Source organism: Ambystoma mexicanum, chromosome 12 (genome assembly GCF_040938575.1).
Source record: "Ambystoma mexicanum isolate Mex_15411 chromosome 12, UKY_AmexF1_1, whole genome shotgun sequence".
Taxonomy (NCBI): Eukaryota; Metazoa; Chordata; class Amphibia; order Caudata; family Ambystomatidae; genus Ambystoma; species Ambystoma mexicanum.
The window spans coordinates 972,244,602-972,269,957 of record NC_090936.1 but is presented as its reverse complement, the minus strand read 5'-3'; the positions used below and the strand labels follow the sequence as shown (position 1 = coordinate 972,269,957).

The 25,356-nt window shown below is 48.1% G+C and overlaps 1 protein-coding gene and 1 long non-coding RNA gene across 3 annotated transcripts in view; one reads left to right on the top strand and one right to left on the bottom strand.

Moving 5' to 3' along the window:
- Positions 1–25,356, bottom strand: part of MAPK8IP2 (mitogen-activated protein kinase 8 interacting protein 2) — a 451,558-nt gene that overhangs the window by 41,683 nt on the left and 384,519 nt on the right. For both annotated transcript variants that reach the window (XM_069629461.1, XM_069629462.1), the window contains exons 8-9: positions 12,715–12,824; positions 5,337–5,456 (exon numbers count right to left, since the gene is read on the bottom strand). In XM_069629461.1, coding sequence (XP_069485562.1) covers positions 5,337–5,456; positions 12,715–12,824 — 230 coding nt within the window. The remainder of the gene's footprint in view (positions 1–5,336; positions 5,457–12,714; positions 12,825–25,356) is intronic.
- The window catches only part of LOC138514158 (uncharacterized), a 62,338-nt gene that overhangs the window by 26,195 nt on the left and 10,787 nt on the right, over positions 1–25,356 (top strand). The window lies entirely within an intron of this gene.

Below are 25,356 nucleotides of genomic sequence, written 5' to 3'. Positions count from 1 at the left end.
GGGGATAAACAGAGAGATGGTAAATTTTGTGCCTCCGTGGCGGTGCAGGTTTTAGACCACAAGGATATTGTTCATGAAAGATTTATGCTATTTCGAGAGGATGGTGTCCACTTATCTATGATTGGGAATACTTACTATCTGTCGGAAGTGATATGGTTGGTGAGAGACATGCTAAAGAGTTGGAAGTAGGAAGGGTTGAGGGGTGGGGCAGAAAGAACACCTTGGTGGAGGGTTTTTCTGGTGCCGGGGGCATGGCCCCTTTAGATGTGGGGGAGGGAAGCACAATGGGGGAGTGGCGCGGGAAAGGATGGGGTGGTGCTGTTTGCACAAGCGGGCTACCCCGGGGGAGCAGGTATTGAACCTGAAGGGGCATGGCCCAAGGGGAAAAATGGGACGCCTTGAGAAGTGGTAAGGAGACTGTTGGGACCAAGGGATGTTTAGGGAGGAAGTTGATTTCTTTATTTATTTAATTATTTAAATGTTGGGAAAATGAAAATTGTAATTGTTGTTTGGTTGTTTAAATAGTTTGTTAGTTTGTAAGACCAGGGAGCCAGGTAAGCGTTTTATTTGTAAGCCTTGACCTGTCACATTAAAGCAACCTTTTCCACTCTAACGAGTCTGGGTTTTTGTGCAGTAAGTCAAAAAAGGGGCCCCGGGGGGAACGCAAAGCGTTTCCCCCGGTTCATTTTGACGCTGCACAGGCCAGCGAGGTGGCCGTGTGCAGCGCGTCATCAGGGGTATTTAAGGGTCAGGGAAGGTTCAGGAAGCAGGCGACGGTTGGGGACTTTGGTTTGACCCGCCCGCCTGCCCCCTTTGTTCTTGGGTTATGGTATCAGGCTCAAGTTTTCTGGGGGGGGGTGTTCCATCGCTTAATGTTGGGGTCTTTGGGACCAATTTTCTGTAATAAGTTCCTGGGGGGCTTTTTGGTACCGTTTTCAGTTGGTATTGTTTTGGTAGTTTTATGTGACAGGTTGGGGCATTAGATTTGTGTGATGTATATTATTCGTTGCTGATGTGGCAGGTCACACTGGCGGCAGGTCATAGGAAAGAGGAGTTTGGTGTAGAGGGGAGTCTGGATGGGTCTGGGAAATTGTTGCGGTGGCGGTGCATGGCCCCTTTTGATGTGGGGGAGGGAAGCACAATGGGGGAATGGCGCGGGAAAGGATGGGGTGGTGCTGTTTGCACAAGCGGGCTACCCCGGGGGAGCAGGTATTGAACCTGAAGGGGCATGGCCCCAGGGGAAAAATGGGACACCTTGAGAAGTGGTAAGGAGACTGTTGGGACCAAGGGATGTTTAGGGAGGAAGTTGATTTCTTTATTTATTTAATTATTTAATTGTTGGGAAAATGAAAATTGTAATTGTTGTTTGGTTGTTTAAATAGTTTGATAGTTTGTAAGGCCAGGGAGCCAGGTAAGGGTTTTATTTGTAAGCTTTGACCTGTCACATTAAAGCAACCTTTTCCACTCTAACAAGTCTGGGTTTTTGTGCAGTAAGTCAAAAGGGCATGTTAACATTTTCAATGTCCGTTTTTGAAAACACTTTGAGCTTGATAGTGTCCTAAGATTGAGACTTTCAAATATGTGACTTTGTGAATGATGTTGATTTCCTGAAATTAAGGGATTGTCAGCTCCTGAGAAAGGGTCCAACTGCATGTCTTGAAACGTGTTGAGCAAAATCTAAAATGACCATCCTGTGAGAGTTGTACATTGTTGAAATGTGTATTTGAAAACCATATCTTTCTTGAGTTTGGGAACAGAAATCAAATGAACGCAATACATTAAGAAAGACTAATGGAATTTTACTGGATTTTTCTTGGAAACATAACAAATACATTATTTTGTTATCACAATACAAGGTGAAAAGATATATAAAACTGCAAACTGATTTTGTTTAACTTTGCTCAAAGAAAGTGCACCAGAGCCCACCCGCATGAGTGAGCTTTTAATTGTTTCTGGGGTCTTATTCTGGTGACTCTTCTTTTACACTTTTTTTTATATATTTTTATTTTAATCAACAGGTGCATCAGCCATGAGGCTCAAGAAACAATAGACAAGTTAAACAATGTGATCAGTGAGATTACAGTATTCAATTTTTAAGCAAATTAACAGATGTGAAAAAGATCCCCCCATCCACGTAAAGGGTCTAAGTCGGAAGGTGGAGGAGGGATAGTAAAGTAGAAATGGAGAATAAGAAACTGAGAAGAAAAGAAATAAGAGACAGGATTCCCACCTCCTCCCCCCTCCCTCTTCCCTCTTGTGGGCCTGACCATTGAAGATGGCAATTGACCAGTTGGTTTCATTGGTGTTCAGCGTTTGCCATGGGAGCGTGACCAAAATTGTGGGGAAGACTTGGCTTTTCCTTTGAAGAGTGTGATGCGGAGGATCAATTTTGGGTGAATGTCTCTGTGAAGGCTACTTTCGTGTGGGGGCTAGAGTGCGTTTAGGATGCAAAGTTTTATGCAGCAGCCAGTCTTGCCTTATGACGCAGGCGTGGGGGTTCAAACTAAAGCTAAGCCGCTTGAGATTCTCTTTGGAACTGCAAAAATGGAAGCCATTGGTGGTCTATATGCGAGTGTGTTTCCATTAGGAGGGCAGTAGGGCTTTCCATATCGTAAATTACTTTCGCTTTTCTCAGCCATTCCGATTTTGTGGGGAGAGGAAAGGCCTTCTACTTCATTGTGACACAAACACGGGCTGCTAGTAGCACATTTTTTGATATGGGTGGGAGAAGCGTGCATCTGTCCTCGACATGCTCGACTCCAAAGAGAACCAGAAGGGGAGATACGTCTCTGCAAATGCCCTCAATCTTGTAGATCCACCCCAGGAACAACTGTATCTGGGGACAAATCAACCATTGGTGTCAATATGTGCACACCTTTGTGGACCCTCTCCAGCAAAAGGGGGAGATGCCTTGGTACATTTTGGCTAAACGTTGGGGGGTTAGGTGCATTGTATAAGTATTCTACAGTTGTGCATCTTGTACTGCATCGCAATAGAGGATTTCCACACCGCCCTGTGTATGGCATCCCAACCTGCTTGGTTATCCTCCCACCCCAATTCTTTCTGCCACTTAGCTTTGGTGCTTGGAGGGGGGAGATGGCCTCTGTCAATGAGTGCTCTATACATGCACGTTATGAGATCTTTGGTGCCTGAGTGTGTGTTCAGTATTTTATCGAATGTGGTTAAGGAGCGCTGCTGCTGTTCTTCCATTTGCAGTCCATGAGGACCCCTTTGAGCTGTATATAAGGCAAGGGTTTCATAGTCAGACCTTGCTGCGCTACTTCGAGTTCCTCTTTGGTCAAAAACGAGCCCTCTCTCCACATTTGTCCTACTCTGACCAAACCCTGCGAGTACTGGGGTTGGAATCGGAGGGGTTCGAGGATGGAGTCTCTGATTGGGGGAGCCCAGATACAACTAAGCGGTGATGGCCTTGTTGTAATACCCTTCATACCCGGGTTTCTCTTGTTCCATAGAACCCACAGTGCTGTTAAAACCGGGTGTTCTACGCGGGAAAAGCGTCCCGGGGGACCCAGAGCCATTCTCCCATAGTTACTGGGCCGAACAACCCATTCTCTAGAGCTACCCACTGCTTGCTTTTAGACTCCCTAATGTGATCCACTAGGACCCGGAGAGAGGCCACTGCGTAATAACTGTGGATGTCGAGGTAGGCAAAGCCCCCTTTCTCTTTTGGTAGGATAAGAGATTTACATGCAATGCAAGGTTTACCCTTGTCCCAAAGAAATGACAGCAGAGTTTCTTTGACTGTGTTCAGAAAGGTGCTAGGGAGGGCAATCGGGAGGGATTGGAAAAGGAAGAGGAGTCGAGGCAGAATGTTTATCTTAATCGCCGTTAGTTTACCAGCCTAGGAAAGGTTGAGTTTACTACATTTGCCGAGATCCTGTTGGATCACTGACCATGGTGTTTTATAATTGGACTGGAACAGACCTTGGAGATGTCTTGTTATCGTTATCCCTAGATATGTTATGCTAGTTTGTGAGACTTGGAAAACCCACGCCTGTGGGGTAGTGGCAAGGGGTGTGTCTGGGCCTTTGAGAGGGAGGATTATTGTTTTTGTTTCGGTTTATGTGAAACCCAGATTGTGCACCATATTCCTCTATTTCATGCAGGAGGGCTGGAATCAATTGCTCAGGGTGAGTGACATAGGCAATCACATCATCTGCAAACAGGGCTAGTTTATATTTGACGCCATACCTATGGAAGCCTCTGATCCTGGCTTTCCGCTTGATGTTTTGGGCCAGCGGCTCCATGACTAAAACCTAAACCAGCGGGGAAAGGGGGCAACCCTGCCTAGTTCCCCTGGTCAGTCTAAACTGCTGTGATACAACCCCTTTTACCATGACCTTGGCCTAAGTGTTCTGGTACAGAGCCTAGGCACCTCTGATCCAGTCCGAACCCAAACCCGCCTTGTGTAAGACATCTGACATGAACCTCCACTCCACCCGGTCAAAGGCCTTTTCGGCGTCGACCGAAATCAAAGTGGGTTCTGCTTATGATGCTGGGATGGAGGCCATGAGGTCCAGAGTTTTGCGGACGTTGTCCGCGCCCTGCCTTACCGTGACGTCTTGTCCACTTTTAACAAAACAACTGACAGTTTCCATAGATTGTGAAACACCTTAAAGTATCTGAAAGAAGTTGATTTGCTCTGTTCCTTATTGTTTAATTTTGCAGTTCAATCACTCACATATAATGCACACGCATACAGATAAGAGCATATCTTTAAAAAATGGTTGGTAAAAATGTGGTCAATAAAAACACACTGAACCGTACAAGGATATTAAGGAGACATCAATTGCTAGTTCTTTGGTGCAGTTTAAAGACACTCATCTGTAGAACAAAAGTGTTAATCTTATTAAGGTTAGCTGGGCTGTATCATTATCACTGTGTGCCCCTTGTGTGACATAGATTAGGGATTTCTCTGTATACCCACCATTGGGCAGTTGTCCACATAACCCAAAACTACTGCCACAATGTGCTCTAATTTCTACTCTTGCTAGTAACTTCAACAGAGAACCCCATGAGCATGGTGTGGTAACTCCACTCTCCTGAGCAGGTTCTGGTCCCACAGGTGGCTGTGGGAGGTGCTAATACTACTGCAATAGACAATATGTCATGAATCAACATTCAGCACTGTACAAAAGTACTAAGCCAAACCTCAAACAAAAACAAGCTCATAGAGGTGCTACAATGTATAGAGTGTATAATACAAAAACACATTAATAGAAGTGTGATGTGGTCCAGTGCTCTCCTCCATCACCACATCACTTCACAGTAATCTATAAACCTTCCCCATATGCCACTCCTTAAGGCCCTCTCACCTCATCATCTCGACTGTACTCGTTCACATTCAGGATTAGTTTGACACCCTGTAGGCTTATCTCCAGGTCACAGGTTGCTGGCGGGCGCAGGTGAACTGTCAGCTTTCTGGTGGTGGCAATCTGAAACAGAGTACAAACATGTAACGGACAAACCTAGGGCTGCCAATGGCTACAATGAGACATGCATATGACAAAAGTATAACTGTCTACACAATAGACCTGAAAATGGGACACTCTGAAAAAGGGAGGGAACAGTTGTTTCCACAGTGCACTCCCTTCCATGGACTTGAGAGCGATCATTCTTTCATCCAGCATAGAATTGCAGACCCATAGGTTTTAAAAAGATCCCAGAGGCAATGTATGAACTATTACTATACTTGTGTACATATATCTCTGCTTTAAGTGTTCTGCACCTATTTGTGATGCAGAAACATTTGCTATGCTGATGTATGAACACCTCTTCATGTAGTTGTGTAACTCCAAGTTCTGGTTCATAAACCATGGATTGCTATTTAGTAAACATAAAGTGGTATAGTGTCTCAGATCAGTTATCTTGGTGAAGGGTAGGCTGCAATGCTTGTTTAGTAGTCGTATGATTTTTTTTCCACCATCCACATATTCTCAGTTTGCCCACTGTGTTAAAACAGTGATGACCAAAATTCAACCGAGTATTCTTCATGTCGTCTTGCCAACACATTATGAAGTGAAATAATAAAATCTCCATATGGGCCACCTGTAACTCTTTTAATGAACCCCAGTTAGTATTGTATAAACCATTTCTACTATAGAATCACATTGGCTGCAGGTGTTTAATTAAGCAATATGCCCCGAGCGGCAGGGGCATAACCGACTCAGGTAATGCCCCGGGGCCCTTAGTTATAGTTTACAAAGACCCTGGGGCATTAGTTGAGTCGGTAATGCCCCCGCCGTGAGATGCATACAGCTATTAGTACCCCGGCCCGCAAGATCTGCTTGACCGGGGCACTAAAAGCATTTTCTTCTGTCCTGAAACGCTGCAGTGTTTCAGGACAGAAAAAAATAAAAATGACCAAGAAATTGGCTGCCGGCAAAGAGAAAACGGAGTCTGTTTTCCCTTTCCATTGCGGCCATCGGGAGCGGGCGTGCTGGAAACACGTTCCCAGCGCGTCCGCTCCTGAAACAATAAAGAGAAGAAAGTAAGTGGGGTTGAGAGGGCGGAAGGGAGGGGGAAAAAAACGAAGGAAAAAAAACATACCTGAGTCCCCACCAGGGGATGACGGAAGCCTCCCGCCGTGTGGAGGCTCGGAGCGGGGAGGTCCCCGCTCCGAGTCTCCACACGGCTGAAGGCTACCACTGTCTCCCACCGTGGACAAAGCAGGCAGAAGGTAAGTGGGCGTGGGAGGGCTGGGAGGGGGATGACAAAAATAACAAAACATGCCTGAATCCCCAGTGGGGGACAAAGGAGGCCTCCAGCTGTGTGGAGGCTCGGAGCAGGGATGGCCCCGCTTCAAGCCTCCTGATTGGCTGGTGGGCTGCAACGCCCCCCGCCGGGGACAAAAGCATGGAATCCAAGGGATTCCCGGTAGGGTAATGACCTGGTGAGGGCCAATGAGAATGGTCCTTTCATTCTGATTGCACCCTCGCCGGGTACTAATATGGGTTCCTCTTCTGAATCTAGAACACAGGTGGCCAACGGCATTTAGGGGTCCTCAGCTTGTCCCATGGCATCCTGCTTGAAAGAATTTAAAGGCAGCAGAGTCACCATGTGAAAGAGTCACCATGCGAAAGAGTCTTTGTGCATAGCTTTGGTGTTTATGTGTGCTTGATGTGGGTACTGGGGTTGAAACAGTTTGAGTCGCAAATCCTTAGTGGGATTATGATTGATGGATGTTGTGGAGTGAGCACTTGTAGACTAAGATAAAGTGAGTGTTTTGAATGGTCTGGTTTGAGGTGGTGCATTATTCAACAGAGTACTCATATTATGATTATTATTTGAAGTGAACAGGGGTAATCCTTTTTCCTGTTAAAAAACCTTTGGTTTGGAATGGCCTTCCTGTTGCCTTGAGTTCTGAGAATGTTTCTATAAAACCTCTAAAGACCTATAATTTTTCTCTCTGTTTGAATTGCTAATATCTGCTGTGTGCTCCTACGTAGCACAAATTCTTCTGTTATGGTGCTTTAATACCTTTGGATAATCAATGCTCTACAAATGTGAAAACTATGATGAATCATCAGATGTCGTTCCATCTCCCCTAGTGGGAGCCCCTTCCCATGAGGCCAGGGAGGTGAGGCTGCTACCCAATAGTCCCCCTGGGGATGGTATTCAGCGGGAGGATCTCCTGGAGAGGGATCCCGCCTATGGGACTAGGGATGACTTCTCGGGGAGAATGCAGTATGTCCATAATACATCTCAACCTCCTTCACTCGCATTCCCTGGACATAATACACTAGTCCCCCACACTTCCATATACTTGTGTCAAGTAGATAATCCAACCCTTGTGAGGACCACTGAGACCAGGAAGAGTGGGGACAACATGCCCAAAGTATGCTGAAAACGGAGACGAAAAAGAGGCCAGCAAACCCAATAGAGAGTGATCATAATCGTACTTGTTCGAAGAAGATGTGCAGAGTTATGAAGAGTGCTTTGTGGAACCAAAGTGAGCATCCAAGTCTATATGGACTTTGTAAGAGTATTAAACACTAATGAAGGACAACAGAGAGGGAAGAAGCAGCAGCTAATCAGTGCGAGATTCTGAGAAAGCCGGGAAGTGCAAAGGAGAAGCTGGCGAGGCAGAGAGAGAGCGAAGAGCAGTCTGCTTCCGGTATTGCAGGAATACCACAACTCCTTTCCCCTAAGGCAGAAGAGAAAGGGAAACTGCAGGACGATGGTGTGGCGAGCAAAAGTGACGCTGACACCATCCAGAACGAAACAAAGCCTGAGAACCGGCAATGACAACAACCACTTGGTAAGGAGTTCTAGGGCTTGCTTGATGCTCTTTGGAGGGATCTGTCTGTGTACTAGTGCTTTGTTTGTTTTTGGATTTCATCCTTTACCCACCCAAGCCCTTAGCAATTGGCTAAGGCAGTCAGGCGTGTCTTTCTTTTTGTCCTCAGAGTCTACTCTGACTGCTTCTCTCTGCCTTTCCTCATTGTAATCTGTAGCCATTCTGCACAACAGTCACTTGGTAAGGAGTTCTAGGTCTTGCTTGGTGCTCTTTAGAGGGATTTGTGTGTGTTTTTCTTTGATTCCCAGTCTGTTTTTTGGTCTGGTTTGTGGCCTTTGGAGGGAGTTGTGTGTGTTTTCAATCCATTGTATAGCCTACTTGTTGCTCTTTGGAGGGATTTGTGTGTGTTTTTACTTCATTCAATCTGTTTTCTTTCAGCAGGTCTGTAGCTACAGTTCCTTGTCTTTGTGTATTAGTCCTTTGTTTGTTTCTGATTGTCTTCCTTTCCCCACCCAACCCCTTAGCAATTGGCTAAGGCAAACATGTTTGCATTTCCATTTGTCCTGGCAGCCTTCTCAGTTTGCTACCCTCTTCCTTCTCTCAGACCCTCTCTTTCCACTCCTACCTGCCTGTTCATTTGGTTTTCATTGGTCCGTCCCCCCGCACCCCACGTGACCAGAACAGTTGCATTACAGAGGCCCTCCCAGGGGAGCCCTGCCCGGGCAGCCGCTACGTGCAAGAGGCAAAGGGCTCTGGGAAGCTCCCATCTCCTGTTTGGCCCTGTTCATCCAGGGATATCTGATGGGATGCCCTACAGCTACACCCAGGTGAGGTGGTATGGATGGGGAGTACAGCCATTACTGTGCTCTGGTAAAACCCTAACACTCCTACATTACTACCACCTACTCATGACATTGTCCTGCACTGTGCTCTTGGATTTGCCATTGTATTGCATTTAGAAGAAATGTGAAGGTTAGCCTATGTATTGCATTTAGAAGAAATATGAAGGTGTGTGCCTATATATATTGCATTTAGAAGAAATGTGAAGGTTAGCATATTTATTGCATATAAAAGAAATGTGAAGGCTAGCCTATGATGTATTTTAGGGGCAGGCAATGTGTTGCACCTATATGAATTTTGGGGGCAGGCAATGTGTTTCACTTAGGTGTATTTTGGGGGCAGGTAGCGTGTTGCACTTAGATGTATTTTGGGAGCAGTCAATGTGTTACATTTAGATGTGTTTTGGGGGCAGGAAGTGCGTTGCACTTATATGTACTTTGGGGCGGGCTATATGTTGCACTCAGATGCATTTTCAGGCGGGCAATGTGCTGCCCTTAGATGTATTTTGGGGGCAGGTAATTGGTTGAACTTAGTTGTATTTTGCGGGTGGGCAATGTGGTGCACCTAGATGTATTTTGGGGGTGGACAATGTTTAGGACTTTGTTGTATTTTGGGAGCAGGGAATGTGTTGCACTTAGATGTATTTTGATGAATATACAATCTATCCAGTGCATGCTATCTAGGTGAGGGCAGAATGTTGCTAGTGCAAACATTCTAGGTGAACGTTGAATGTAGCATGAGAACTGTGGCACTCATTAAGTCACTGCCAATGCTTTTAAAACCTGTTGCACTCCATGCTTATGAAACTTTAGCCGGAGGCACGGCCACAGACCCACACGCATCTGCCATAATAAACCACTCAAAAAACACTTCAAACAACAACTCTGCCATAAGAATGCAGATTTTGTTCATGACAATAATTCGATATATAGCTGCATACATAAACACTATCCCACTCTCGCATACCCACTCTCACCACCCATCCACATGCAGGCTCGAAACGGGGGGCAAGCAGGGAGTTGGCCTACCCTTCATATCTTTGTACTGGCCATTATGCACACACTCATTCCAGCATTTCACAAATGTTCCCATACCTGGACTTTGGTCCCCGAGGGCGTTCAACCTACAGTGCGCTGGGACCAAACCAATGATGAAAGGCGCAATACAAATGATACAATACAAAATACCATAAAAGGACAGGAAAATGGAAGCAGAGACACCACGCAGAGTGGAAATGGACCCCGGCAACAACGTCCTATGCAACAAACACTAAAGGTAACGGGTAATGCTTAAGGACCAGCAGGGGCAAGCTAACATGGAAGGCGGTGGCACGGTACAGGTATAATTAATCAAAATACCCACCCCCTCGTCACAGTACTTGGCAGAAGAATATTCCAAGTCCATTGAGAAGAGAAACTAGGGTTGGGCCACGAAAAGAAATAGTACAAACCAAGAAGCTAAACACAGTACTTGGCAGGAGAGTATACCAAGCCTGTGTAGAAGGGATACCATAGTCTGGGACCCGAATAAATAGAGTGAAAATCAAGAAGCTATTAAGAGGGTCTGAAATCCAAAGAGAAGAAAGAGGAAGACGTGGGAAATGCCTATACCTGGCACGATAGTGAACCAGATATATGGGAAGCCTGGAAAAGGGAAAGCGACTTCCTCCAAGGTGCATCTTCCTCATGCCAGTACCTGTTAGGGGGGCACATCAGGTCTGCCCAACACAAGTCTGTGGGTCAGGCTTGACACACAAATAAAGCCTGAGAAAGGCATGGGGAAGGGAGTCATTCACCCTGGTGTTAATGAAAATTGTGAAAGAAGCCAAGAGAAGGGAGTCATTCTCTTGGCATTGTCAAAAGTCTGAGAAAGGCCAGGGGAAGGGAGTCATTCCCACTGGTGTTGATGAACACTGTGAAAGAAGCCAAGAGAAGGGAGTCGTTCTCTTGGAATCGTGAAGAGCCTTGGAAAGGCCAGGGGAAAGGAATCGTCCCACCCTGGTGTTTGTGAACATTGTGTGAAAAGCCAAGGGAAAGGGAGTCATTTCCTTGGCCTTGTGAGAAGCCTAAGAAAGATCAGGGGAAGGGAGTTTCCCCCTGACATTGTGAATTGCAAGGTAAAGGCCAGGAGAAGGTGGTCGCTCATCCTTGCACTATGAACAGTATTGAGAAACCGGAAGGTTAGGGGGTGAGGGAGTCCTCCCCCACTACCACTGTGGAGATGCAAGACTTTCTTTTTTCATGTGCGTTTGTGGAGTACATAGCCAAGAAGGCTTTTCAAGCTTTTGTTTTGACCTTTTTGAAGAACTTTTCATTTTTGATCACCCGAAAGTGAACTTTGGTTTATCATCAAGAAGAAGGGAGCCATTCTTCTGGACCAGGAATAGCACCACTTTACTTAGTTTGATTTAGAATGTAAGGGAAGATAATAGGTTTTAACACAGGAAGGTGGACTACTTGTTTTGATGGACGTCCTGACAGAGCCGTTAGTACTTGGTTGAGGCAGGGAAACTAACCCCTCTTAGTAAAAGGGACAGCTAGGGGCTTCTCTTCTTTGTTGACAATAGCCTCAAATATGCGACCTCTGTGTCAGTCTCCTACTTCTACCACCTTACAAAACTTAAACATAGGTAGCACTCCTATATAATGTACTATTATTTCCCCACGGCCAGCACTCCAACAGCATTCTTTACTGATCTCAACACCATTTGCTATCCCTCACCCAGACAGCACTGTGCCTCACAGCTGCTCCTCAGTCCACTTTACACACAGGGGAGAAGTAATGAATGGTTTGGCAAACTAACTGTATCATTCACTGTAAATTGCACTGTACTGCTCATACACCACTCCCTACACCTGCCCACTGTCATCATTACTGCATCATTCACTGTGTCTGCCACACAAGCAATAATCAAATATTGTTGCACCAAAGTTACAATTCAACACCACACAGATTCACTCTCACACCACCTCCTATTCCTCTGTCAAAGTTCCATCTCAAACACATCCCCTACAGAGCCCATGGGTCTGCCCTTCTAAACCAGTTAGTATAGTGTCCCCAGAGGTAGCACTCTTACCTAACTCCTTATCTGGCTCTTTGGAAAGAATCCCGACACCATTCATCTTCTTCTCTGCTATATATATGCCACAACACTCGCCTTGTGTATGGGTGCAGAGAGGATACCACACACACCTTCTGCATGCTACTTTATAGGATGGCAGATTTACTTTCTAGCTGCACGCAGGCAATCCCACTTCCCTTCTTCAAGGCTGAAAACCTGGTGCAAAACTACCCATCTGCATGACTACTCATTAGAAGCCACGCTCACATTCTGTATGGTTGCACATAGGGTACTTCACTCCCCATCTGGATGGCATCAAACAAAATGGTGTGCTCACCTTCTGCAATGGAATTCCACACTCATTTTCGGCATAGCTGCTCAAAGGATGTAAATCCCACCTTTTGCATTGCGTCAAACAGAATGCCTCACTAAACACCGGAAACATGCTAGCATGCTCACCTTTTTTGCATAGCTGCACACTGGATATACCCACCTATGTGGTATCACACACTAAATGCTTCATTAACCTTCTGCAACAGTACACCACCCTTACCTTCTGCATGGCTGCACACAAGATTCCATTGCCCTGGTGACAAGGCACTTCAACTGATCCCAGGAACTGCACTGTGAATCTTTCCATCCAGCAAGTGTTCTTCTTTAGGCCTGGAAAAAAATAGATTTAGATAATATGATTGGTTGGTTTTTGGGTGGGGATGGCAAGTAAGAATTGATTGGTTGGTTAAGAGTTGGGCTCCTGGCAGTATACGTTGATTAGTTATCAGATGGGGAATGGGAAGCAAGTTAATAGTTGGAAATGAGATAAAGATGCTGTACGTTTATTAGGAACTCATTGATTTGTCATGTTATCAGTGACAGGGAATTAAGAGATGATTGGTTTTGTTTATGAGATGGGAATGGGAGCTAACAATTCATTAGCTGCCTATCAAATGGAGACATGTAGTAATCATTAATTGGTTGGTTGGTTGGTTGTTTGTGAATCTTCCAATTGAAAGTGCAAGTAAATGCGTTGACAATGATGGTAATAAATGTTCTGCTTTGAGGTGGGAAATAGGCAGGAGGAATTTACTTGTTGAGTTTGAGATAGGAAACGTAAGTGTTGATTGGCTGACTTTGAGAAGAATGTGATTGGTTGTTTATGATACTTCAAATATGTAATTAATTATGAGACATGGAGGTGATCGGTAACCTATGAAAGGAAGAGCAGAAATCACACATGAATTAGTTAATTATGATAATACAAATTAGTATAAGTTAATTTGTTAGATGCTCGGTATTGAATGAACTGTGGCATTTGGACCATGATTTTTGGAAGCTAACAAGCCTTAAATGGTTAACTATAAAATGGTAACAAGATGCATAGATATCTGTGTTGAAAACTCGCATATGTGCTGCCATCCTGAAAGAATGTGTCCTGCTCTGCATTACCTCTACATCCCCCTTCCTTGTCCCGGTTCTGACTTATGATTGACCGGACTACCTCCACCTGTTTCTTTGTTTTGAGGGCCTCGGAGAGGGCCCCAGGTGTAATGGGGAACCAATTTTCACTGATTGAGCCACCACTCCTGAGCTCAGGTTGGGTCGATCTATCTGCTACGCATGTATTTTTCTCTGCTTTGCAGGTGCCTGGGGTATGTCTGGCATCATTCCATGCCACACACATAATTACTGAGTATTCCCCGCACACAGGGGTATCAAAGCCTGCTTCATGTCTAGGGTAAATGTTTCATTTACATACAATACCTGGAAGGTCCATTCTTCATCACATGAAACATATCCAGATTAGCCTGCATCAGGAGACACACTACCAATTCGAGGCTGTCTAAAATACTTTGTGGCAACCTGGTTAGAATTTGTGCATGATCCATAAGTACACCGGGTTGTCAGGGTTGGATACTTGATAAACTTTGCATCATATGCTCCAGATATAGGGGACCCATTTACATCACTGCTGCGATGCTCAGAAAGGAATTCATCTCTTTTTCAAGGGAGCAGTGATTTGGAGAGCAAGAGAACTATCGTTCTTCTGCCAGTCAGCCAAAGGACTGTGCCATTGCACAGTCATCTTTCTGATTCCCAAAATGTCAGGTGGGGGGGGCATCTAGCGCTGGATCTGAAGTGTGTCAACTGGCTTGCCCAGTCATTCTAATTCAATATGGAGACAAGCCAGGGGATTATACCATTGCACCATACTATTAATTACCGAGGACAACTTTGCTCAACCTCATGGATGCATATTTTCACAAACCGATCAGAAGTTCCTTCGCTTTGCAGTGGAGGGGTATGCATTATCATGGCTTTGGCCCCAATTGTTGCCATCTTACACCAACAAGGTATCTCTTTGTGCTTGTACCTGAAAGACTGGTTGATTTAGCCTACATCTCTAGTCATAATGGCTCAGAACACCAAGGTCACCTGTCAGGTGCTACAAAGGTTCAGATTGGTCATCCCTTGGAAGAAATCTAGACTTCTACCATTACAGTACCTTACTTTTATAGGGGGCAAGTTTCAACACACTACTGTGAATGGTTCAGAGGAACATGCTGTCCAATTTAAAGAGAATTTTCTGAACTTATCCCGGTGTCAAGAAGCACCTGTCAGTAAGTGGCTCCAGATCCAGAGGCACATGGTATCTTGTGTCTTTGTTTTTTCTTGGGCAAGACTTCATATCAGCCATCTGTTCTCGAAATTTCAGGATACTTGGAGCTACCGTCATCATATGTTTTACGAATTATCACTGTTCACCATTTCCGCTTTCAGAGGTTTTAGTGATGACTCTACTTGGCAAGATTCTAGAAGGAGTTCCTCCTCAATCTCTCTCCCACTCAGGCCTACCATGAATGATAGCCATTGGTGGTGGGCAACAGTGTATGGTTCAACCATAAAAAACAGAGGGTTGTATGAGTAAGCATTCCGGATGTCCGACTGGAGGACCATTGCAACAATGTATAGGACAATGGTACACTCTCTTCCTTCAAAATATATCAACGTTGTCTGCATTCAAACAGGCAATTCCACCTAAATGTCCTATGTGGATCATCAAGGGGAATCCAGTAAGCCATGACCTTGAAGTCATATACTAGGCATTGGAAAGCCTTCTAGTCCTGGTGCAGCGCTACAAATCCTTGTCCTCTGGCCTGTGTCTTAACCCTTTCTTGAAATTCCTTCCGGATGTTTTTTTCTCTGGTAAGCAGTTTCCTCTCTCTGGGCACAGTTGGATCTGTCACAAAGCTGAGGGGGATGAACACCAAACAGATTCAGAGGAAATAAATTCTTTATTGAGGGCTTTTTATTGTGGGTCAACAATTCCCAGTTCCTTTGCCCCCTTTTATTGCTCAAGAGCCGACCAACTTACGGAAAATAAAACTTAACAACGGCTATCTGTGCCTGGGACCGAATAAAAATAAAGACCCGTCACAGATAAATATTAAAGGCCTTGAGGTCAATACAGACCTTGCATTCAACAAAAGTCTCTGGATTTTCAAGTCTGAGTTAAAAACATGTGAATACAACCTTTCCCGGTACATCATTCACAGTGTTGGGGCATTACACTTCTTTCTTGCCTCTTGTTTTAGTTGACGTAGGTCCTTTGTCATTCTCCTTTGCTTAATGGTAAGACCTGTTTCACCTGGGTCTCTTGGCCCCACGTGCACTACACACTAGGCAATGATCACTCCAGATACCCCAATGCTGAGCCACACTTTCCATCATGGAGTTGTCTAACAGCTGGAGAAGGGCTGGGTAGTGGAAGGACCCAAAATTACCATAGATAGGCTTGCTGGATAAACTTCTCTGGGGTAAGTGTCAGGTAAACCTCTCCTCTACACTGATCCTGGGTCCTGGCTATAGTCCCCCACAAGTAGTCGTTAGCTATTTCCTCGATAGCTCCCAACAATCCCCAACCTAATGGGTTCTTTCTTAGACCCTCTGTTTTCTCCTCTGGACTACCTTTCTCAACTTCTACAGCACCTGCGTGTTGCTTCACTATGTGTTTGTAACCCACCCTTTCTCAACTTTGGTCCATAAGCACAGAGGGTGCCTGTACATTCTGCTCCCTTCTTCAATCATTATGCCCTTTTCTTTCCTCTCTTCTCAGACTGCGTTGTCTTCTGCTCTGTCCTGGAGTATCAACCTCTCCATCTCCTTCACCCTGATGTTTCCTGCAAACAACTGCTTAGGGTGTTGAACCTCTCTCCTTTCAGTATCCTCTCCAGTCACCTCTACAATATGTTCCTCTTCTTCTCCTCACTTGTCTCCTCCTGCCTAACCAAAGTCAGCTATGGGTGATAATTTTACTGAGAATGTATATGCTCTCTGCTGCTGCCTATGCCCTGCCCCTAGATTTGCGGATATGCCACCAAAAGCATATCTGAGTTCAGCAGCTGGGTGCGTTCATCTATGCCCTGTCGTGTACATTTTCTAATGCTTGGTCAGCCGGATTTGCAGCCAAAGTGCAGGTTTGATGCACATGAGATGATTTTCTTGCTTTAGCATTTCAGTAAAAGCACATTCTTGGGTAACTTTGAAGCAATACATGCCTCTGCCTTGGTGGACCTCATACCACCCCCTCTAAATTGAACTCTCCACTGCCATCATGTTGCAATTCCCTGGTGTGTACTCTGAGGACAATGGGGAAACCCCCTAAGGTGGAGACCTTCCTTAGGGATTTGAGGCATAAGGTGTCTCAATGTGAGAAGTCCAGGCCAAACACCCTTGGACTTGGGGATAATCCACACACAACCCCTCCAATATCACCTAGTTTGGGGGATACCCAGCGACCTTGGTCACCGTACTTTCTACCTCTACAGCCATGCAGGAGAGTTCATCACAGATGCCATCAAACCATCTGAGAACCCTGGGCAGGTGCTTCTGTAGAGGATCATTTAGACTCTTGATGGGCTTCACACTTTCTATGTGCCCCCAGAGATGCCCCACCCTCCTGCCCCAGGATCGTACATGATACCCATCCTTTTGAAACCCTGGGATTTACTGTTACACATTTTTTGACTAGGAAAATAGGTTTTCTACATGTCATTACTTCAGCCAATAGAGTTGGTGAGTTAGGCCCTCTCATCTACAGTGCTCCTTACATATGGTTATTCTGTCATATGTGATCATTCTCTACTTGGATCCAACCTTTAGGCCCAAAATTTCTCAAATCTGATATTGGCCAAGATATTGTCCTTCAATCATTTTTTGCATATTACTCATGCAAGGAGGAAGTACTCTGGCATTGGCTGGATGTTGAAAGGGCCCTTCCGAATATTTGGACAAAACAGTTATTTTCATATGTTGGGGGTCATTACAGTTTGCTTGGTCTGGAAAAATTGCTGGTAACGTTGCCGGTAATTCCGGCACCAGCAATTTTACGGGACCAGGGAAATACAAGTTTGCCGGTGGGGGCACTAACTTACCTCCAGTCCTGAGCTGCCAGTAAATCAGGCCCCCACCGAATAAAAAATGCTGCAATTACCTTCATGCAGTCCTATGGGATAAAATGGAATGGGGATTTACCTGCGTTTCCGCTACCTGGAACATCGCAGTAATACTGAGATATCAGGTGGTGGAAACAGTAGTGTCAGTTTGCCGGCATCCCAACGGATTTACTGTTGAAATACTGGCAAACTCACAATGACCTTTGGATTTTCTAGTTGTGGTAGCAGAGCATCCAATGTCTCACTGAGTAGGTGAATGCAAAATATCATTTCTGTTGTTTTTGCTATTTTTTACGCTTTTCTGTCCTTGTATGTCCATGGTAGGTCCACGAGAGCAGCTGTTGGGAATATGCCCTGTGGATTTCTCTTGAAGTATGTAGGGTGGCTGGCTGATCTAATACTTAGATGTTTGATAGACACTATTGTCTGCAGGTCAGGGACTCCTCTTCACTTGTCTTTGAGGTCAGAGTCATCCAGTCAGCTACTGTTTGAGTTTATGATTTAATTCTGTGATAATAAACTTCACATGATGTGCAGTAATTAGTCTGGTGTTCTTTATTCCTCAGGCCGATTTCAGTATTTAGTTCACTTCATGGGGAAGTACTGGAAAAACCAAGAGTGATGCAGAGGTAATGTAATGATTATTTCTCCAGCATGGGGTCTGGCATGGATTCACATGCTCATGAATATTCCCTGTCGTCAGGCTGGGAATCCTCGGTAAAGAAAAAATCAGTATCAGTTTCGTTTCTGATCTGTCTTTCTTAGTAGTAACCAATCACTGATCTCTGGGTCATACTGCCCCCAGCCAATGACTGCCCTCTCCCTAAGCCCCGCCTCTGGCAGCCATCCTCAGATTTTTACCGCACGCTCAAGTGTTGGGAGTCCTCGTGTTTAGCTCTCGAGTTTTTTTTTTTACTGCGTTTTCATGCTTTTTCAGGAGATTTTCTCATTTTTTCGGTTTAATTGAGCCTCAAGCTCCATTGTTTCTACTTCCGATAACGGGGACCTGTTTCGGAATTCTTGTACGCCCCTCAAGGGTGAAGTTTTCGTCGAGTTTACACTTCTTGGAGGATTCCGGAAGATCTGCGGCCTACCTCAACGGACATGGCCCAGGACAAAGGGAGCTCGACGCCTGGATCCAAGCTGTTCAGGAACTGCCCTGGATGGGGATTATATAATGTTTTCAAGGAGGACGAGCATTCGCGATGTCTCTACTGCCTCCATGGGGACAAGACGCACGTGGAGAAGGACTGTGCGTTCTGCAAGAACCTTTCGGAACGGACGAAACAAGATCGCCGTTCCCGCCTCGCCACCTGGCTGGAAAAGGGCACAGCAAGTGAGAAGGCAAAGAAGAAGTCTGAGCGGGCTTCTAAGTCCTTTGAGGGCGCCCCGGCGACGGGGGCCCAACAGAAGGCCAAGCACCGTGAGTCCGCGGGCTCCGGGAGCGCCAAAAGGTCGGGCTCTTAGGTTGCCAAGCAGGGCGCTACTTCCCCGGCACGTTCGGCCACGAGCCAGCGCTCTGGTTCGGGGAAGAGGAAGTCCGGAGAACCCGGGTAGGCCGCTGGAGCGGACCCGGTCGATCTCGAAGGGGGAGCGAGGCGTTGACCCTCCCGCCAAGGCAAAGGCCCAGGACTCACCTAAGGTGGTGAGGGCCTTGATCCACCCGGCTAAGGCCTCTACCGAAGTGGTCTCTGCGACCCTGGCTGGGACTATGCCAATGGAAACGGCCTCTGGGCCCAGAGTATCCCTGCCGCCGTGGAGGGAATCCTCTTTCCAGCCCACCGCTAAGACCCCCGTGAAGCCCCCAGCTGAAAAAGAGGGGGGGGGCGGTGGCCGTTACAGACTCGGAATCAGACTCTGAGGAGGAACTGGTGGAGACCGAGAGGGGCCTCAAGAAAGGTCCATAGGCCTCAACAAGAGGTTTATAAACCTCAACGAGAGGTTCGAGAAGGTTCGATCCCAGGGGACGGTCCCTGCCGACGTGATCGAAGATATCGATGAGGACGACGAACAGGGCCCAGTGGAGCGGCCATCCCGTCCGTCGCAGCCATTGCCCGAGCCCCAGGATAGCTCGGCGGCCATTTTGTTGGCAATCCAATCCTTATGTACCGAGATAAGGACAAGATTACCACGGACCCGACGGAGGATCCAGAACCAGGCCCGTCGGGAAACCCTCCGAACAAGCGGAGGAGAGTCCACCCCTCTCCGCCCTTCGTGCCCGCGAGGCCGGCGGACCCCTCATCCCCCTCGCCAGGAGAGGATACGGTGACGGATACGGCGATGGGGACGGATGACGATGGCGGCGATGACACAGCAGACATCCCGTCATCACCCCCCCCCCCGCGGGCGTCCCCAGCCGACGAGGTTGGCTCTTTCCACGCCATGATAACCAGGGCATCCGAGCTCTTCCAGCTCTGCCCTGAAGAACAGAAAAAGGAGGGGTTTCTGTATGAACCACGAGAGGTTAAGAGGAAGACGGTCCTCGCGGTGCCTTTACTCAACGACATCTGGGACAAGGGGCTTGATGTCCTCAAGAACCCTGCCACGACACCCGCCAAGAGGGACAGGTACGAGAAGAAGTACCGAGTCCCTGATGCCGCCCCCTTGTGCCTCAGGGCCCAGCCCACGCCAGACTCGGTCGTCTCGGCAGCGGCTAAGAAGAAGGCAGCGGGCTTCAACTTCCACTTCCCCGCCGGACAGCGAGGGTAAGAAGTTGGACTCTATGGGACGACGAGTCATCTCGTCGGCGGCGACAACGATTAAGGCGGCCAATGCCTTAGCGATCGTGGCCCGCTACGACAGGCGGAGCTCTGGTTCAAGATAGCTCCCCTGCTAGATTTCCTGCCTGATGACAAAAGGGCAGAGGCCCTAGAAATTCTGCAGGAGGGTGAGGTGGTGTCGGATCACGCCATTACGGTGGCAACGGACATTGCCGATACCTGATTTCGCCAACTGGGCAACAGAGTTTGCCTCCGATGACGAGGATGGCTCAAGGCAACAGACTTTCGCCAGGACGTCCAGGCCAGAGTGTTGGACATGCCGTTCGACGGCAACAACCTCTTTGGTAAGGCAGTGGATGAGTCTCTACAGGCCATCAAGACCGACTCGGAGACGGCCCGGGCCCTTGCGGTGCTTCAACAGCGACGGCCCTTTCGGAGCTTTGGAGGCAGACAGGGTGCCTCCAAAGGATCCAGCGGTGGCTCCTCCACCTACCGCCAGGCGGCCCGCTCCTCTTCCCAGGAGGCCTACAGAGGTCGCGGCAAGCAAGGGGGTTCCCGCCATCGTCGCCAAGGAGGCCAAGGAGGCAAGTCTGCTTCCAAGCAAGACTGACCTGGCCGAGTGGTCGGGCCCCCACCGAAGCATCCCAGTGGGAAGCCGACTGACGAAGTTCGTCAGGGTGTGGGAGTCCATCTCCACTGATCGTTGGTTGTTGGACACCCTGGCCAACGGGCACTCGCTGGAATTCCTAAAGAAGTGCCCTTGCATTCCTCCCGTGGCCAGGAAGGAGAATCACATCCCTCAACTGCTGTTGGAGGTAAAGGCGATGCTCAAGAAAGGTGCCATCAAGCTCGTCCCCAGGAGGCTCGGGGGCTCCGGAGTATACTCAAGGTACTTCCTCATCAGGAAGAAGACAGGCGGTTGGCGCCCCATCTTAGACCTGCGTCGGTTAAACAAATACATCAAGGCACAGAAATTCTGGACGCTCACCCTCCAGCACGTACTGGGACAGCTGGAGCAAGGCGACATCCTATCGTCGCTGGACCTGGAGGATGCTTACTTCCACATCCCCATTCTAAAAAGGCACAGGAAGTTCCTCAGGTTCGTGGTTCAAGGACGCCACTACCAATTCAGAGCCCTACCGTTCGTATTAAAGTCGGCACCCAGGGTTTTCACTAAGGGCCTGGCACCAGTGGTGGCGCGGCTGCGCCTGCAGGGGATCCATGTCTACCCCTACCTGGACGACTGGCTAATCCGGGCAAGGTCAAGGGAACTCGCCGTCGATCATACGGCGAGGACCATCCGGTTTCTCACAGAGCTGGGGTTCTCCATCAACTACCCCAAATCCCACCTGGTTCCGTCGCAAGTAGCACTGTTTTTGGGGGCGAAGCTCGATACAGTGGAGCAATTGGCCTCCCCTTCAGAGGAGAGGACCAAAACCATCCTGGGCAAGGTACGGCGACTGTTAGCCACGGACGTGGCCGGGGTGAGGTCCATCAAGTCCCTTCTCGGGATGATGTCCTCATGCATCTACCTTGTGCCCCTTTGCAGACTTCGGATGCGTCCGCTACAGGAGTTCCTCGACGCCTGCTGGTTTCAGGCGGGGGACTGCTTCGAGGACAGGATCCCCCTCGCCGAGGAGTTCCGTCAGGTGATCCTATGGTGGGGCACCAGGGCTCACCTCACGATGGGCACAGACTTTCAAACCCAGGCGTTTCAGGAGACGGTGACTATGGACGCCTCTCTGGAGGGTTGGGGGCCCCACACCGGAGATCTCCACGCAAGAGGCCTTTGGCTCCCAGAGGAGAGGTCTCTTCACATCAACATCTTGGAGCTCCGTGCAGTGTTCTGGGCGCTCAAGTCATTCCTCCCGTCCCTCAAGGACAAAGTGGTGAGGATCTTCACCGACAACACCACCACAATGTTCTACATACGGAGGCAGGGAGGCACCAGATCCCCAGCCCTATCCAAGGAGGCCCAGGATCTGTGGCACTGGGCCATCGCCCAGGGGATGTTTATGGTTCCCTTCCACCTGGCAGGAATAAAAAACACCATCGCTGACTCACTCATCAGGGAGCTGCGCTCGTGCCACGAGTGGGAACTGCGCCAGGATCAAGTGGATCGACTCTTCCAACGATGGGGCAAACCCCATATCGACCTGTTCGCGACGGCGGCGAACTCCAAGTGCCAGAGGTTCGCCAGCAGGTTCCCACAACCGAGGAGCATGGGCGATGCTTTCTCATTCACTTGGGATGGACTGTTTCTATACGCGTTCCGTCCATTGCCGTTGCTGCTCCGCCTCATCAGCCAGCTCAAGAAGTCCAGGTGCAGGATGATCCTCGTCGCACCGGCGTGGCAGAGGCAGGTCTGGTTCACGGACCTTCTGGACTTGTCAACGTCCCCGCCAGTCAGGCTGCCGTCAGACGCGGATCTTCTCTCCAGAGAAGGAGGCGCCATTCTACACCACGACCCACAGTCGCTGAACTTGCAGGCCTGGCTCCTGCAGCTCTAGAGTTTGGAGGGTACGATACCCCGGCTGATTGAAGAGAGGTTCTTGCAAAGGCCAGGGCATCCTCAACTCTCAAGTGTTATGGTCATAAATGGAAGAGGTTCTCTGTCTGGTGCCGTGCACAGAAGATTAACCCTCTGCGGATTACGGCCCCTCAAGTGCTGCCGTATTTACTGTCGCTGGCCAAAGCTGGACTGGCCCACGCCTCCAGAAAAATACATCTGGCTGCCATCTCCCGATATACCAGGACTACGGGACGGGCGTCCTTGTGATCTCATCGCCTGGTAAAGGAATTTATGAAGGGACTATTCCGTTCATTCCCGCTGGTGAAGGCTCCTGCCCCGGCGTGGGAACTTAATGTGGTGCTGACCAGGCTCATGGGAGCCCCATTCGAGCCTATGCATTCGGCGCCCTTGAAGTTCCTGTCATGGAAGACAGCGTTCCTCGTGGCCATCACCTCTGCACGACGAGTGGGTGAGATTCAGGCCCTATCTTCCAAGCCTCCATACTTGACTTTTCATGACACAAGGGTAGTGCTTAGGACGCACCCCTCCTTCATGCCCAAGGTGCCGTCTGACTTCCACCTCAACGAGCCCTTTGTGTTACCAGTTTTCTTCCCATCGCCTTCGACGCCGGCCGAGAGGACTTTGCACTCGCTGGATGTAGCTAGAGCGCTGAAGTTCTACGTGGACGGCACGCAGAGTTTTCGGAAGACGTCACAGCTATTCGTGAACTTTGGGTCTGTGAATCAAGGGAAGGCTCTCTCGAAGACTTCCATTTCCAGATGGCTCTCCAGCTGCATCATGCATTGTCACCGGTTGGCAAACCGACCGCTGCCCGGCCGTCCGAGAGCCCATTCGAGCAGAGCGATCGCTGCTACCACAGCGTTCCTGTCTGGTGTGCCCCTGCTGGACATCTACAGGGCTGCTACGTGGAGGTCGACGCACACCTTCACAAGATTCTACTGAGTCGATCGGGACTCCAGGGAGGAGTCCAGGGTCGGCCAAGCAGTGCTGCGCAACCTGTTCGCTTAAGGTTAGCCTGGTGAGGAGGTAAGAGATGCTTAATGTTGAGTTGTTGTATTGCTTAATGTTGAGCCTGTTGCCACCTCCCGTGGTTGTGCATGTGTATACTGCTAGGTATTCTTTTATTCATGAGCATGTGAATCCATGCCAGACCCCATGCTGGAGAAGGAACAAGTTACTTACCTGTAACTGTTGTTCTCCAGCATGGGTCTGGCATGGATTCACATGCGAACCCTCTGAGGATGGCTGCCAGAGGCGGGGCTTAGGGAGAGGGCAGTCATTGGCTGGGGGCAGTATGACCCAGAGATCATTGATTTGTTACTACTAAGAAAGACAGATCAGAAACACAACTGATACTGATTTTTTCTTTATCGAGGATTCCCTGCCTGACGACGGGGAATATTCATGAGCATGTGAATCCATGCCAGACCCATGCTGGAGAACAACAGTTACAGGTAAGTAACTTGTTCCTTACTGGACATCTTCTTTATATTTTTGTCCTACTTTTCCTATTCACAGTATTTAGGCCTGTCTCTCACACCCTTTCATTGGTGTAATCGACCCTATGACAGTTGGTATGCAATAGGAGTATTATAGGATGCTGGAGCATTTTTTATACTCCCACCCATGCAATTGGCAGTGTTTTCCTTGAAAATTATATTTTCATCTTGTGAAGAAGACACTTGGCTAAGAAATGCTGAGGGCGGCAGGAGATTCTAAGAGTCACGGTATGCCACCGGTCACATTGTGCAACCTCTGGAGGTGGTACACGAGGAATCCTCCAGGACCTCTCTCCCCTCATCAGCTCTCTCACCAAGGTTTCCCAATACCGCCTATAAAAGGAGAACAGACACCGGGCATCATTATGACCTTGCCTGTATCCTAGCGGTAAACCTGCCAGGATACCGGCAAAGGCTATTACAATTCCCAGCACTCAGTTTGGCGGCATTACCTGCGGATTACGAGTGCCGGAGTAATGGTGTAAATCCCCATTCATGGAGTTCCTTAGGACTCCATGGGTGGATTTGCCGCCATTACCAGCACCTGCAATAACGGTGCCACATATGACAGAGTTCTTTCCCAGTAGTGGGCCTGCCTTAACTCCAGCTTTTAGCTGGAGGTAACTCAGGTGCCCCAACGGCAAACCTGTAGTCGGCTGGTCCCGTAAACATATACATGAATACCGGCACTTTAATACCGGACCGGCTGCCTCGGAATGAGGCCCACTGTCCTCGAAAAACAGCCGTAACCACATACGAGTACTACAATTCAGGAATTTAGGGCCCATGATCGCATTAACATGACCGCCTTCCTGCATGAGCTGAAATGGACAAGCCTGAAAACAAGGAGGAGGAAGAGAAAATCAACAGAGAACAGGAGGTTGGAGGAAGTGAGGAGATAAAGGAACGGGTTTGCGGTGCAGAAGAATGTCAGAGGATGTTCAAGGATTACATATGGGAAATGGAGTTGGATGAAGATAGAGATGCATT